Consider the following 17,973-nt stretch of genomic DNA (forward strand, 5'->3'; position numbering starts at 1 on the left):
GTTCACTGCACCTCACAAAGATTGTGTTCACTGTACCCCCCAAAGATTGTGTTCACTGCACCCCACAAAGATTCTGTTCACTGTACCCCACAAAGATTGTGTTCACTGCACCCTAAAAGGATGTTGTTCACTGCACCCCACAAAGATTGTGTTCACTGCACCCTAAAAGGATGTTGTTCACTGCACCCCAAAAAGATTGTGTTCACTGTACCCCCCCAAAGATTGTGTTCACTGCACCCCACAAAGATTGTGTTCACTGCACCCCAAAAAGATTGTGTTCACTGTACCCCCCAAAGATTGTGTTCACTGCACCCCAAAAAGATTGTGTTCACTGTACCCCCCAAAGATTGTGTTCACTGCACCCCACAAAGATTCTGTTCACTGTACCCCACAAAGATTGTGTTCACTGCACCCCAAAAAGATTGTGTTCACTGTACCCCCCCAAAGATTGTGTTCACTGCACCCCACAAAGATTCTGTTCACTGCACCCCACAAAGGATTTTGTTCACTGCACCCCAAAAAGATTGTGTTCACTGCACCCCAAAAAGGATTTTGATCACTGCACCCCAAAAAGGATGTTGTTCACTGCACCCCAAAAATGATTTTGTTCACTCCACCCCAAAAAGATTGTGTTCACTGCACCCCACAAAGATTGTGTTCACTGCACCCCAAAAAGATTGTGTTCACTGTACCCCCCAAAGATTGTGTTCACTGCACCCCACAAAGATTCTGTTCACTGTACCCCACAAAGATTGTGTTCACTGCACCCCAAAAAGATTGTGTTCACTGCACCCCAAAAAGGATGTTGTTCACTGCACCCCAAAAAGGATGTTGTTCACTCCACCCCAAAAAGATTGTGTTCACTGCACCCCACAAAGATTGTGTTCACTGCACCCCAAAAAGATTGTGTTCACTGCACCCCAAAAATGATTTTGTTCACTGCACCCCAAAAAGGATTTTGTTCACTGCACCCCAAAAAGGATGTTGTTCACTCCACCCCAAAAAGATTGTGTTCACTGCACCCCAAAAAGATTGTGTTCACTGCACCCCACAAAGGATTTTGTTCACTGCACCCCAAAAAGATTGTGTTCACTGCACCCCAAAAAGGATGTTGTTCACTGCACCCCAAAAAGGATTTTGTTCACTGCACCCCAAAAAGATTGTGTTCACTGCACCCCACAAAGGATTTTGTTCACTGCACCCCACAAAGATTGTGTTCACTGCACACCAAAAAGGATTGTGTTCACTGCACCCCAAAAAGATTTTGTTCACTGCACCCCAAAAAGATTGTGTTCACTGCAGCCCAAAAAGATTGTGTTCACTGCAGCCCAAAAAGATTGTGTTCACTGCAGCCCAAAAAGATTGTGTTCACTGCAGCTCACACACAGAAAAATGGATGTGGATCACTGACACCTGCCTATCTCCAATCCCACACCACACAGCAATATCGATTGTAGTTTGTAGAACACAGTTTCCCTAAAATTCAGCAGACTCTGTCCCTAACAGGATTGAGAAGAGATCGTAGATCAGGATTGAGTGCAGATTCACCCCACCCCCCACACAGCAATATCGATTGTAGTTTGTAGAAGACACTGACCCTATAATTCAGCAGACTCTATCCCTAAAATGCCTACAACTCGCCCTGCCTAAACACTCCGACCTGTCCCTCAATTCTATCCGGACACAAATGTTTTTTTCCTGCCTATCTTTCCCTAATCAGCAGCCAGCACATTGATGTGTGCTCTGTCCCTTAGCTAAGCAGCAGAATGACGCTGCTGCGGCGGCTGCCTCGAACTTATAAAGACTTGGTCACATGCTTCAGACGGCCAATCACAGCTACTAAGACATTTGCAGGCATGGCTGGGATGGCTTAAGGCACACCAGTTAAACGATTGTTGATTGGCTGTTGAAAGCCCGCCATGAAAAGAGCGCCAAAGCATGCAAAACCCGGAAATAAAACGACCGAACACGGATTTTTACCCGAACATACAGTAAAGTGTCCGTGTCCGTGTTCGGGTAAAAAAAATCCAATTATTCGGTACGAACACGAATAATACAGTCCGTGTTCGCTCAACACTAGTCAAGAGCACTTTATTTTAGCGATCCCATAGCAAAACAGTAGCCTCTTACAGTAAACTGGCATAAGATATATTTTACATGATATCTGCCCCTGTGTAATCTAAACAAAGATATGTCTTGTTGTTTCAGGGAAGCAACCATAATTCTCCAGTAAGTAAGATGTTAATTGTTTCCAATGTGCGCACAGGCCTACTCTGCTGGTTATTCCCCTCAGACTGGAAGTCCCGTGTCCCTGGACATGTTTCCATTTCACGTCATTGTGAGCTCAGCTGTTTAAGTCAACAGGGGAGAACAGCATCACTCTTTCCCTACCAAACAGTGAGAGACATTTGTAAAGTTTGCAAAATAAGTTTGTGCACATGCAATTTCTTTGTGTACCTAATACGTAAGTGCAGTTTACTGAGTAATTCCGGACTAAAACTAACTAATCTTAAAACTGCTCGGACCCCACTTCTAACATCTATACTAACTACCCTGAGGAAGAAAGGTGTATATACTTTTATATACCTATTTTCAGGCTGCTCTGATCACGTGATCTCCCCTGTATCAGACAACCAGCACCGTCTATAGGGGAGAGAAGAAAGCGCACAACAATGGCTGTTATGCCTGAGTGGGGACATCATCCATAGGCTTGCCATGGGAAATACATTGTCGGCGCTCCTTCCTCTCCCTTGAAGCCACTGCTGAATGACACAATGGAGCGGATCACGTGTTTGTACCGGAGATGGCTGAAAATAGGTAAATATACATATATTTCTTCCACAGAGTGGTTTGTATAGGTGTTAGAAAGGGGGGCAGTTTTAAGACTAGTTAACTTTACTTTAGCCTGGAATTCTACTTTAAAATACAATTTTTTTTTTAATTCGGGGAGGAACTAGAACCCCTGTCAATGGAGAAGTAGGGGGAAATCTACAACAGGGACACAACAACTCTGCAAAAAATGTTATTTCTGTTGGTGGCCTTATAGATTTACCATTGTTTTTGTCTGATCAAACCACTGCAATTAGGACCAAGTACTGGGGAATCATGTAAATATCTCCCAGTGCATGGGCCTCCATAGCCTATTGTCAGACCTCAACACCGTCACGCAGCTTCGTTTGGCTTCTGTCGACCGGTTGTGCTGGTAAATCAGCTCTCAATCAGCACTTGCAGCCAATGGCTGCAGCACTGATCTGTGTATTCTGGTTGGGGAAGGGAGTCCCCGCTGTCAGAATACAATAGTGCAGCAGTAGAAATCACTACATCCACATTGGATGTGGCTATCTGTGAGGTTTTTTTTTTTTTTTTAATTCAACCCTTTGGTTGAAGGAAACAAAACTCAAGGTGTATACCTTGCTTTACTTTTTATTAATTCAGCCTCCCTTCTTAACAACTGTTGAGAGGAGATATCAGCTAGACAGGGAGTGCATTGTTTTCAGCAAGTCGACCGACTCATAGACTTGTATTGTAAGCAGGAGCATTAAAACACATATGTAAGGAGAACTATCGCCACTCCTATGTACATACATAATTACAAGTTATACTTCGAAACAAGGTTTTTTTTACTCATCAACAAAACTGAAACATTATTTGCACCAAGCAGAATTATTTTACATGTACATTGAAGAAAGCTATTGAAAATACTAAACATTTCTCTTAAAGAGGATTTCATAGTCACTATTACTGCTTGCATGATGATGCATACTATACGCTTATCGGAAAATCCCTCTCACCGGAGAGGTTTCAGTCACATGTGCTGATGTTCCCTCAGCTACGACATGGCTCATAGTTGGAAACTATAGTCATGTAATGGAGTGAAACTGATACCCCAATGGAATTCAACAATAGTACATAACTTTATAATGTACTAATAATAAACAAGAGCTTATACGTACTGAGAGTTTCTAAATTATCCAGTAAAAACAACAACTGAAATCAATGTGCTTTTTATAATCGGAACATGTTTCCCATAAGGACCAAGATTTCTTCAAATAGATGCCACACGTGGATGCTAATTTGTCTCGTCAGCTGATAACAGGGTGAGGTTGCTAGACACTTACTGTGTTGTGGAAATCTAGCTGTCTCAGATATTCTCAGAGTATTTTACACAATTTAGCAACTGTGATGGAATGGATTTTTCCAGTGTCTATAGATAGATAACATTACTTTTCCTAGCATTATTTTAAGTCTTAATATCTCAGGGGTTTTCCATTTATAGAAAAATAGTTGGAAATCCCCGACTTTTAGGATAATGCGGACTGGAGAAATCTCCCACCCAAAGCAATCATCTGTTTAGTATTCAGCTACTGATCCTTTTTCAGTGCAAAGGAGCTCCAACTTTGAGTTTAATATTGTGCTATGCTTATTATATACATTCTGGAAGCCCATGAGCTGCTTTTATACACATCTGCAAAAAAGACATTTGGTGAAGTTATTAAGTAGAAAGTTGGCATGCCCCATGCCATGAGAAAAGTGAAACTGGAAATGCCCAGTTTGTGTGGATCCCTTCCTTGTAGTAACATAGACCCCCACCCCCAGCTGTATACTGATTTCATCTGCCTCTAGACATGAAGGCAAAAAAATAGTATTGCTCCATGACCTTATAATCCAGTAGTCCATTTTCTGTTATGTAAGAAACAGTTTCATGGGAGGGGGAATATGATAGTTGGGTATCTAATTATTACTACCCAAAGGACCTTAGTAAAATAGTGTATTTGCATTTTTCTATCTAAAATACCCTTACTTATGTATGTGTAAAGATCAGCAATAATGTTTTACATGTAGTATGCCATAACATCCAATCTGATTTCACTTTGTGTTTGGATTCAGAACAGTGAAATTATTTCTGTTTGGCTATTTGGTTTCCTACACAATGCATTGTGTTCATATTAAAAAATCTGGAGCCTTACAGTGCGGCTGCCTGACATCACATTACAAAGATCACCCACAAGGCAGACAATATTTATCAGAATATGTGCACAGCTTTATAAAAGGCTCTGAAACAGATGACTTGTCATGCCGCTTTATTGTGTATCTTGTAAGCAGGACAGATAAAATATAGACCACCAACAGGGTGAGTAACCCTATGGGAAACCGCAGTACATCTGCTTCCCTCACATCCACCCTCCTGTTCATACACCAAGGACGCGTTTCCTAGAAGCAGCTGGTGCCCGCACTTCTACAGAGGACATGATATAAGAAATATGTTTCCCACAGGGGATAATCCTGTCCATAAAATAAATATGTCTTTCAGGTGTAAGCTGGTGTTTAAGATGACAAGACACATGGCCACAAGAAAAAACACAAATCAGACTTTCAGTGTGATCTGTGGGGACAATCGGGTTGAACTCAAAAGGCATATAAATGAGAAGCTGACTGTAAAAATATAAAATGATATCAAATTAAAAAGTAGTGTTTCTTATACTAGTAATAGTACCCCATCATAGCCACTGTTCAAAAAGCAATTTTTATTACACTTTGTGATATTTTTGATTTAAAACACATCAAACAGCATACATTACTTTTATAAATTGCAGATTAATATTAGCCAGGTTACCGCAAGAAACATAACACTATCTCCATCCAATTGAAAATGATCTGTCCTGGCCAACAAGGCTAGTTAATACCTAGGAACCCAGATATCTGCAAACTTGTCAAAGGTTGCAGAGCTAACCTTCCTTCCCCTACTCCGCACAATGAGACAAGACATCACCATGTATTTCGTTTTGCATATGTCATGTATTAAAAAGAATTAATGAAGTACCCAAACCCTTCATTTATTCTAGGGATTATTACGAGGGCCAATATGCACTTTTCCCGATATATCGGAATCGGCCCCTGAGATTATCCAGTATTGCTGATATTTAGGGAAAGTGCATGTACCGGGGTGATGCCTGCAGCTAGAGGCATCACCCCGGGACCGGGATCCATAGCTGTCCTGTAATGACAACCGATGCGGCTGAGAAGCCGATTGGCTGTCATTACAAGGAGGGACGTCCCCTCCCACTGCCTTCCGGGGCTCGCCTGGGTCTCCCATCCAACCAGCCTGCACGGCTGCTGAAGACCCGATCAAAGCCGCATTCGGCTCTGATCGGGTCTCCATGCAAAAACATGGAAGGGATGTCATGAGTGACATCACCTCCGGGTACTGTCTGGAACCAGATTTTAAAAAGTGACAGCATTCAAAACAGCCAAACTTGGCATTTTGAATGCTTTTAAGTGCAGAGAAGGAGTTTGGGGTCTTTTAGACCCCCAGATCCCTCCACAAGAGTACCTGTCAAAAAAAAAAAATTGTGTACAAAAATATCGGCCAATATCGGCCGATACCGATATGCATTGGCCAAAATATCAGTATCGGCAACCAAAAACCGATATCGGTCGATCACTAATTTATTCTATATTCAGCTTTATATGAGGAAATGATGGGAAGTCTGTAGTTTGCACTTGACACGACAGCTTGGGCTTTTGGAGACAATCCCAATTCGTCCATTTTCTGCATTATCTCCTTAAACCTGTTTGCTTTCACATACCTATTTCAGCTTTTAAAGAGATATGTCAAGGAAGAGGTACAGTGAGGGGGAACCCTGTCTACAATTTACCCTTTTGCATCATGGTGTAGCCCCAGTTCTCTCCTTTATTCAAAAATTGGAAAGACACCTAAATCTTACTCTTTCGGAATAGCAAAGGAACAGATTACTTCTGTTTTCCCAACAAACCTCAATCAGTTGCAAATACCATGAAATAAAATAACAAGCCATCGACCAGGTGGTACCGTTTTTTGAGAAGATCTACCCCCAGGTGGAGGATACCTGTTCGTGCTGTCACAAGGCCAAAGGGTCTGTCCTGTAATATGCCCTTTTTGGCAGCAAGTTACAACTACCATACAACAACTCATTAATATTTTCTTCTTCATCTTACTCCTCTAGGAGAAATTACAGGAATTCTTCATTCATACATCTCCTGAATCAGCAAAAGTGTGAATTTCCTAATAATTGGAAACAATCTAAACCACAATGGTTTGCCATGGCAGATGATCCTATGACGATTGAAACTGTTACATCCCACCTTAGGAATATGACTAAAGAGTTAATAAAATATGGTTCTACTTAGTGCAAAAGAGAAAAAAAAATAAGGAAGGGAAGGGGATCATCTGTCCTCCACAGGTAGCCAGTTTAGCTCTGAAGTACATTTAACTAACATTGCCTAACATTGCCAACAGGGTGACTAAATGGCTACCTTTATGGCACTCATACATCTATTTCCCAAGACAATCTCTGGATATGACACTGAGCATGTGAGCACTCAAATTCTTTGGTCGACCATGGTGAGGCCTGTTCTGAGTGAAATCTGTGCTGTTAAACCGCTGTATGGTCTTGGCCACTGTGCTGCAGCTCAGTTTCAGGGTCTTGGCAATCTTCTTAAAGCCTAATATTGGGTAATTGGGCCCAATTTGGACATTTTCACTTAGGGGTATACTCACTTTTGTTGCCAGTGGTTTAGACATTAATGGCTGGGTGTTGAGTTATTTTGAAGGGACAGCAAATTTACACTGTTATACAAGCTGTACACTGACTACTTTACATTGTAGCAAAGTAGCATTTTTCAGTGTTGTCACATGAAAAGGTATAATAAAATATTTACAAAAATGTGAGGGGTGTACTAACTTTTGTGAGATACTGTATATCCAAACATTTGGCGGAGGGGGGATTATGATGTGGGGTTGTTTTTCAGGAGTTGGGCTTGGCCTCTTAGTTCCAGTGAAGGGAACTCTTAAGGCATCAGCATGCAAAGAAATTTTGGACAATTTCATGCTCCCAACTTTGTGGGAACAGTTTGGGGATGGCCCCTTTCTGTTCCTACAAGACTGTGCACCAATGCACAAAGCAAGGTCCATAAAGACATGGATAAGCGAGTTTAGGGTGGAGGAGCTTGACTGGCCTGCACAGAATCCTGACCTCAACCAAATAAAAGACTTTTGGGATGAATTAGAGCGGAGACTGTGAGCCAGGCCTTCTCATCCAACGTCAGTGCCTGATCTCACAAATGCACTTGTGGAAGAATGGTCAAACATTCCCATAGACACACTCCTAAACCTTGTGGACAGCCTTCCCAGAAGAGTTGAAGCTGTTATAGCTGCACAGAGTGGGCCAACTCAATATTGAACCCTGCGGACTAAGACTGGGATGCCATTAAAGTTCATGTGCGTGTAAAGGCAGGAGTCCCAATACTTTCGACAATATAGTGTATATTGCACTATGCCCGATGATACAAGACATTGCTAGGACATTTTCTAGCAACCAGTTCATCTCAACACCTCATATAATTATTGATACATTGATGAATGCCAGAAACCTCTTCAAATATCTGGATAACCTCACTGAGATGCTTTCTTTTTTTTTTAATTTAAAATCATGTTCTGTTTTCTAATATGAACAACATACATGAATACAGTAAAACCTGAAAGTTGGTCAACATAAGGGAAAATGAACCTTCACAATGGATGTTGACAGAGCTTTTTTTCAGCGGGAATGCGGGGGAACGCAGTTCCGGCACCTCCAATCTGAATGTATACAATGACAAAGGGGTGCTGGGGTCAGTGGGGTGAGCTGAATGGCCTATTGATGCTGGCTGCTGGGGTATCTATTGTTGCTGGGGTGAATCTATTGTTGCTGGAGGGCATTTTGTTGTGGGGGGGGGGCTATTGTTGCAGTAGAGGATTTATTGTTGCTTGGGGGAACTATTGTTGCTGGGGGGATCTATTGTTGCAGGGGAGGATTTATTGGGGGGGGGAGGCGATTGTTGCAGGGGATTTATTGTTGCTGGGGGGGCTATTGTTGTTGGGGGTCTATTGTTGCTGATTGCAGAGGATCTATTTTACTGTTTTTTCTATTGTTGCAGGGGAAGATTTATTGTTGCTGGGGGGATCTATTGTTGGGGGTGGTCTATTGTTGCTAATTCCAGGGGGTCTATTTTACTGCTTTTCTAGTTATCATTAACAAATTCTTTACAAATTACCTAGAACCACAACATGATACTTGGTTCTGTATTCTCTAAAAGGGGGGGTACTGGGAGGTGGGTAATGGGTAAAACCAAAGGACAGCGCTCGGAGGTGGGTAGGGGGGTGGAGACAAGGGGTGACTCAGAAGAGGGGAGTACCTGCACCTATACTCTGAGAAAAAAGCCCTGGATGTTGATATGTTGGAGTAAAAATGAAACAAAAGTATTACAATAAATGGCAAGCAACAGTCCTTATATTCTAGTCATACTGCCTATTAGTACACCTCATGCACCAATGCCCCTTGGTCTCCTATCTCTACCTTCTCCTCCAGCTGTTTTACAGCATTTGAATAATGCAGGAAAACTATATAAGAACTGTAACTGCATTAATGTTACCAAGCAAGTGTAGAAGAGAGACTTCAACAAGTCAAGATCATCAATAAACGGAACATTCTAAGACCTTCAAGGCATAGAGAATTGTGTGTACTGGTATTTTCTTACTCTTCTTGTATATTTTGCATATTCAGTCCTTTATGCTCCATTTTTATGAATGGGGTAATTTGGTAACCATGGCAATTGACATTGTTGCAATGCATGACTTCTGGTCCTGAGTTCATTGCTGACCTTGCCCCTATCTGCATCTTGAGGCTGCTGCTTATGTGCATGTGAGTTTCCTCTGGGTGTTCAACATAGACCAATGGTATACAATTGTACCCTCCCTTCCCCCTATTTTATAATTACATATTCCTGATAGTGGCCCCCCAAGGAATGGTTTAGATAATACTTTTCAATAGTGTATATGATTCAGTTACAGCCACTGTCTTTACATTTTAAAACCCATAAGTGTCTAAGACAATTATACAGAAAAGGCACTAAAAAGGCCAATACAGTGCCACACATGGCAATAAAAGCCAGACATGGTATCATTATATACACTTATTTTATGTCTTTTTTGCATATTTCATGGAGGGATAGGTAGAAATAGGATTTTATCCCAGAAATAAATAGCGTTGTTTTTCACTATATTGCTCTACAAAGAAATCAATAAAATATATTGACACTGAGCTGGCAAATCAACTGCATTTCTGCAGTTATGAGTGGGAATTCCAAATCTATGCAGGGATACATTTAAAAAGAATTCAGTAACGTCTATGACTCACTGAATAATAAAGACTAAAATTGGCAACAGTCAGGATTTCCATTTGTTTTAATCTGTCAGATTAACACATTTTACCTACAAGTATGTGTTAGGGCCTACCTAAACAATCAATTTAGGTTAGATCCAGTCAGGTAACCCTTCACATTACAAAGCTGCTGGGAAATCTTGTTGATCTAATAAAATTTCAAAGCAAAATCTGACTTTGTGTGTTTCAATAACATTCACAAATCCGGAATATTGCTGCACTCCTTGGTATCTTTATTGAAAGATTAAAATGACATCACATTAATGCTTCAATAAAGATACCGAGGAGTGCAGCAATATTCCAGATCTGTGCATGTTACTGAGTCTCTAAGATGAGCTGTGCAACTCCCTTGGTTCCAGTTCACATCATGTAAGAGTCGATCACTCACCTAGAGTGGCATTACTTTAGATTGACTTTGTGTGGTGCACACAGGGGAAAACCATCTACTTTCACTGTGTTGGTGGGATATGAAAAATCTTTTAAAACCCAAATTATACCTTTATAAAAACTGAATAAATCAAACCAAGGTGAATACAAACAGTTCTAAAGCTCGTAATTCTTTAATTGCCCCCTGCTATTGGCCAGAGAGTCTTCTCTTTGAAAGTAATAGCCGTCAGTGATCCAACCTGCCCCTGAACAATTAGAATTACTTGTCTCCATTCTACTGGGAACATGGGATCCCCTTATTGAAGGGTAGTTCTGACCGTTCAGTGGGTGGATTTGCCTGCAGAAAGCACCCCCTGGGGTGCGGATACTCTCTCTCAGGCCAGTGCTGGAACACAATTTAAAAAGTAATGTAAGGGATTTGACATACCATAGTGAATAAGACTGTGACTTAGGCATTTTGGTAGAACAGACACCCTAGTGTTGAAATCGTTGACCAGATAGGCCAAGTAATGATTACTTTAACCGCTTGCCAACCGCCGCAAGTACACATACTGCGGCGGTCAGCCCCGTGCAGGCAAAGTGACGTATGGGTATGTCACTCGCCTGTGAGCCAATAGGGGGTGAGCGCGCGCCGCCAGAGGTGCGCTTCCACCCGCGCTCATTCACGGACATCTCCGCGCGAGTGACCGGCGGACCCAATGTCCGCCGGTCACTCGCGATCATCCGTTACAGAGGGAGAAAGGCAGGCGGCTAATGTAAACAAAGCCGCCTGTCATTCTCCCCTGTGTAAGTGCAGAGATCATACGGTCCTGCTATACAGGATTGTATATCTCTGTAGTTACACCACTAGCCACATCCCTTCACAGTTACACGCACACCCCTAGGGACACACTTAACCCCTCCTTCTCCAATAAAGTTAACCCCTTCCCTGCCAGTGTCATTTTTACAGTAACAGTGCATATGTATAGCACTGATTACTGTAGTAATGTCACTGGTACCCCCAAAAGTGTCAAAAATGTCAGTCAAGGGTCCGATCTGTCCACCGCAATGTCGCAGTCCCGCAAAAAAAATCGCAGATCGCCGCCATTACTCGTTAAAAAAAAAAAAAACAACAAAAATGACAAAAATCTTTCCCTTAGTTAGTAAACGCAATAACTTTTGCGCAAACCAATCAAAATACGCTTATTGCGATTTTTTTTACCAAACATATGTAGCAGAAAACAAATTGGCCAAAAATGTTAAAAAATTTTGATTTTTACTTTTTTTTTGGGGGAATTTCATATAAAAAAATGTGAAAGATACTGTTATTTTTGCAAAATTGTCGCTCTTTTTTTGTTTATAGCGCATGACAAAAAAACGCACAGGTGAAAAAATACCACCAAAAGAAAGCTCTGTTTGTGGGAAAAAAAGGACGTCAAATTTGTTTAGGTACAGCGTCGCACGACCGCGCAATTGTCCGTTAAAATCACGCAGGGCCGAATCGCAAAATAGGGCCTGGTCAGGAAGGGGGTTAAATCTTCCGGGGCTTAAGTGGTTTTAAAGATGAGCGCAGATTTGGCACATGGCAAGAAATGGCATTGCTTAGTTTCCAGTGCACATTTAAATCTGATTTGCTGCTACTGTATAAACAGCAAATCTATTTGTTCTTTGTGCAAATTGTATACATTTTTTTTAACATTTTACATTTTTTTTATTACCGTATTTTCCGGCGTATAAGACGACTGGGCGTATAAGACGACCCCCCTAATTTTCATCTATCGGTAATACTTATACTTAGGTTACCTTGGAGATATTATACTCTGCGTATAAGACGACCCCCCATTTTTGGGGGATTTTTTTGAGGTTCAAAAGTAGTCTTATACGCCAGAAAATACAGTATTTATAAATAATATAGATTTTCTGTTTCTTGCTTTTATCATGCATGTCTTCATCATTTGTTTTTTGTTACAGCATCCAAAGCTTTACAGTATAAACAAGACTGTGATTGGATACTGAAGGAACAATACCTCACTGAATAGGTCATCTCTATGCTCTCCCGTACAATCAGCAAGATTCATTTGCTAGATTTACAACACTGAAACCCTGATTGGTTTACAGGGTTTTCCCTTCCTCTTCCAATCTGGATGCTGATATACAGGACATTAAAGGAGAGCTATGGCAGGGGAAGCTTAAGCATTGGAGGGTACTTGTAGCTGAGAATGTGGCACTAAAAACTACCAGCATCAAAGCTGTCATCATCAAGAACTTTTGCTCCAAGTATGCAAAAACCACAATTCAATGGTGCTTTTCTCAGTCAATGTGGGTGGTCAAATCTGCTAAAGATCAGGTCTCCTGTGTTCAGGAGAGAGAAGTCTTGGGTGACCTAGAACTAACAGACTATCTACTGAGAGTATGAATCAATTTTTACTTTCATTGACTGCACTTTGCCCTCCCAGCCACTGCAGGTGTCCAGGTGTGTGAATACCTTCTCCTCCTGCCACACGCTGTAGTTTCTCCTACCAACTTGTACATGACTATAGCATGCATGAGCTGGTGGGAGTAACCATTGCTTGGGGGGGGGGGGGGGGTATTTAAAGCATCCAACTAGTGGAGAGCATTTAAGCAGCAGTTTCAAAAATTACCCCTTTTATATGTTTGCTCTTTTTCTCTAAGTGGCACTATAGTGACAAATTCACTTCTTAGTTATTTTAAACCATTGATAAACTTAAAGGTCTAAAATCAAAGTGTTATATATGTTTAATAAGGTGATTTTTGGATCATAATTCATTTTTGCTTATGTAATTGTTTAGTTTTTGTTTATATTTTTGGTTATCACATTTGATTTTTTTTCATGTGATTTCAATTACCTCTAACTCATACACCCATACTCAGTTTTCATGGGGACAGCCATATTCATTCATTACATACACAGGCCCTGCTTCATTCCTAGCAGTGTTGCACATTGTTTTATCTTGCTGATTCGCTTTTCTAACTGCAAATCTACCAGGTAGGTTCTGTCTAACTAGAAAAGACTCCACAACACTCCTGATATCCAGTGACTATTTGAACTTTTACCTATGCTTTAGATAGCATGAGACAGTTTGGAAATAGAAGTTTTTGTTTTACGAATGGCGATAATAAGGTGCTTTACAAATATAAATATATTTGCCATGTATCCTTACAAGTATACAGTATATTGTTTATTTAATGCATGGTCTTCCATATTGGATATTGTTTATTATAATGAAATGTATGGTTTTCCATTTTGGATATCACCCATTACAGTGAAACTTATGGTTTTCCACATTGGATATCGCCCATTACAGTGAAATTTTTGGTTTTCCACATTGGATATCGCCTATTACAGTGAAATATATGGTTTTCTATATTGGATAAATCCAATCTCCTATGTTTCTATATATAGATATACATGCCTTTTCTATTCTACAATAGATGCCACCAAGGACTATATGTCACAGAAATATACCAGAACAGGGAGTCTTATATATGACGAAATGTAGGTACGGTGCTCTAGACTTCAGTATTCTTTATGACTTCAGTTTGCTCTTTAGCTATAAGAGTGTCATGTCCTATCATACACCTTTTTGTAAGAGGTTACTTTTTATACTTATGTAAAATGTTCATCTGATTGTTGTAGTCGCTGTATTACTGTGGATGTATCAGTGGAGATCTGCACAGTATTTGCATCAATGTTTGTATCGCTGTATTCCTGAACATGTCCTGAGGTTACAGGAAATTAGATGGAGAGATTACAGACTGGCAGCTACAAAAGACAATGGCACCAGTAACCCTTCCTTTGCCATTACCTTGCATGATACTCATTTTTTTTTTTTTTTTTAGTTTCACACACCAGATGCCTGTTTATTCTTCTATTTCAGCAATGAAATGTATAACAAGAAGTTTCCTACATTATTCACAAAAGCATAATTAATTAGCCTCCAGATGAAGCAGCATCAGGTTATACAGCAGTGTAGATGTAATAACATCACAACTGTATGCTGGAGGCCTTTAATATGCTGTAAACAGATGTTTTATTGAATTATGACACTTGTCTCCACACATTTGTTCATCGGTAAATGTGACAAGCCCTTCCAGGGTACCTATGCCCATGACGAATATTTAATAAGCAACATGCGTGAGGAAGTATAAAACAGAAATAGTAATTAATATGCCCATCCATATATTCATATATCAGCTGTAATAGCTATTGCCTTAAATTTTCATATGTATTAAGAATATAGGTAAAAGAATTTGATTCCGGTCTTCAAGGGTCACCAGACTAGTGAGAGTGGAATTTAGATTTGATTGGTTCTTATTATGGGGTACGGCGATTTTTAAAGGTATAGTCATAGGTTATACTAAGACAAAATTGTTGCTTTTTATATTCAAGCAGTAGAGGCTGTTCACTTAGAAAAACAAATAATAATAATAAATACTTTGAATATCCAATCATATGTGAGGAAATGTTTATAAAAAGTGGATTTTTGCTAGCATACGATTGTTTGATTGATGTTTTATCTTTTTTACTAAGCTGAATGAGCGACCACTCTGCTAAGTGAACAGCCTCTACTGCTTTAGTAAATAAGTCCCAGTGGGTGGGCAATTGGCACAGATGGTTCTATTTGCCACAGTTCAGGAATTACAGTCAAAGCATATTTTTGGCAAGTTTGAATACGTTTGCCAACATGTATGGCATACTACTCATCAACTGTTGGACTTCATCTCTTTAAGAACTTTTGCTGGGAAAATACTGTAAGCATCCAGCACATGGTGTGGGGTTGCGTAAGTTGGGATTCACAATAGGCATCTCTCTAATTGCTCAACTGGTCCACAAGACACAAACACACTGGACGCTACCCGGACTCTCTCATAGACAGTTTAATTGCCTTTAAGATAAGCATCACTAGACTGGCAGTGTCGTCACCCCCTCTGATATGAGTCTTTTGCTACTCTTTGCAGGCAGCCACATTCACAGTGCATATCAATAATACATAAAACCTCCCTCCATATCTACTTCAATGGCATCTTATGGCAAAGTGTTGCAAACCATAGCAACTATTTAAAATGAATAAAAAAGATTTAAACCAAGAGAGGTATATGGATGAAAAATGTAAAAATAAATAAAAAAGAAAGGCAAAGCCTCCCACCAGCATTTCATTTTAATTGCTCTTACTGCTCCAAAATGATGAATAGGGAAAAATAACTAATCGAGTATAGATCTTTTATTTTTTTTTCTATAAAACAAGCTCAGCAATGTTCAACATACAGTCACCTGTAAAAGCAGGCTTGTGTGAGATAGAACAAATACATAGGATGGGACAATTATTAATATTTTTTATTCAACCAATAGGACTATTCTCCATAATAATACTCTTCTTGTAATACAGAAGTAATGTAGGCAATCAAATGACATGTTACCATACCCTATGTGGATATCTGGGGAAGATGTGCTTTTATTGGTAAAAATGATTTGCACCCACATTCATAGGACTCTTATCCCCTAGCCTGATTCAATAATGATAGTATGTAACACACCGATGTGAAGACACAGAGCGTCCGTAAAATTTGAATACACATTGACTGACTATGCCTCTAACCTTGGTCAATACACAAGATATAGCTGACATATACTAATAAATCACCTAGAGCTAATGTTCGAGGAGTTTTTGGCAGCGTACCCTACTGGGACTACCTGCTGCATAAAACTAGATTTCTAATATGTACACATTGACACCCCTTTTTTATTTTATTGCATAGGGGAAATCAATCAGGATATGTTTATTTGATTGAGATAACAGGAGAAACATGCACCACACTTAGTCTACCAACTCATCCTTACATCCTTTTATTGAAAAAATAAATGTTAAAACTTTATCAAATGTATTTCTAAGATAATGTGCACAGTACACGTGCTGCTTACAAGCCTACTGTACCATTGTGCACGATACACATGGCTATGGAGTATTTAGCCATCAGCAGCACAATCTTGCTATACTTTCATAGTAAACTATCTATAGTTTCATGGGTGAGAAGTGCACAGCTTGATAAACATTTTGGGTAATAACATTGTCTCAGGGGAAGTTTTAAAGGTTAAATAGATAGATAGATAGATAGATAGATAGATAGATAGATAGATAGATAGATAGATAGATAGATAGATAGATAGATAGATAGATAGATAGATAGATAGATAGATAGATAGATAGATAGATAGATAGATAGATAGATAGATAGATAGATAGATAGATAGATAGATAGATAGATAGATAGATAGATAGATAGATAGATAGATAGATGACAGAGACATGGATGAATAAGATGTGAAGTCCATCTTGCATCCAAAAACTGGTACCCAGTTTAGATAAGGTGTGTTAGAGCTCCCCTACCTTCATTGGATGGGTACGTCCTCAAAGCCTGGCAATAAAACAGGGTGCAGAAAGTGAGCAAAGCAGGATAAATCCACCAGAAAGACATATCGAGGCTATGTGTATAACCAGCAAAGTTACAGAGCTATAGAGAGAGCAAGCTAGAGAGAGAGAGAGAGAGAGAGAGAGAGGGTGAGGGAGGAGGCATGAGATACAGAGCAGTAAGGAGGGCAGGCTTCAAAGCACACAGCTTGGATGGGAATTCTGCTCCCATAACCCCTCCCTGTGTCTTATTCTCCTATTGTATAAAGGCTGCTTGGGTTTTACAGCTGAGCAGAGAGGTTGGCTGCATGAAGAATCCTTCAATGAAGCTTGTATATAGTGCCTTGTAACAAGCGAAACTCTGCTAATTGTTATATACAATATCTGGAGCTGAACCAGAATACCTGGTTTTACTCAACTTACCAGCAGATGGCTACCACATACTATGGAAATGCACAATTGAAATACAGTTACTTGTACATTTCACATTGCTTTATCATCATGCAGCATGTCTGGGATGACTGAGATGTGTGGGGTGATTTTAAAGCTGCAATACGTTTAGAGCACTGATGTGTGAGTGCAGAACCCTGGCTTACTATAGCACTAATATGTGCATGGGGAATGGACTCTACTATAACATTGGAGTGTGAATGTAGTATACAAGCTTTAAAATAAAATTAACACTGTTGTATAGTAAAGCTGCACTGATGTATAGCACTGTGCAGAACTTGCAGCTTTATTATAGCACTGATATGTGCAGTCAGAATTAATTTCTACTATAACACTGGGGTGCGAATGCAGAACAGAAGCTTTAAATTAGCACTGAAGTATAGTACCGTTTACTATGGCATGTGTTAATAGAGAATTGCAGCTTTTTCTATAGCACTGATATGTAACTATAGAATCCTGGCTCTGTACCAGAGTGGAGACTTTCAATTAAA

The 17,973-nt window shown here is 40.0% G+C and overlaps 1 protein-coding gene across 1 annotated transcript in view; it reads right to left on the reverse strand.

The window, feature by feature from the left end:
- Positions 1–17,251, reverse strand: part of LOC309549320 (ephrin type-A receptor 3-like) — a 308,452-nt gene extending 291,201 nt beyond the window's left edge. The window contains exon 1 of the mRNA XM_082249514.1: positions 17,012–17,251. Coding sequence (XP_082105640.1) covers positions 17,012–17,099 — 88 coding nt within the window. The 5' untranslated portion in view covers positions 17,100–17,251. The remainder of the gene's footprint in view (positions 1–17,011) is intronic.
- Between the last annotated feature and the right edge of the window lie 722 nt (positions 17,252–17,973).

The sequence above is a fragment of the Pelophylax lessonae genome, assembly GCF_965119305.1.
Source record: "Pelophylax lessonae genome assembly, chromosome: 3".
Taxonomy (NCBI): domain Eukaryota; kingdom Metazoa; phylum Chordata; class Amphibia; order Anura; family Ranidae; genus Pelophylax; species Pelophylax lessonae.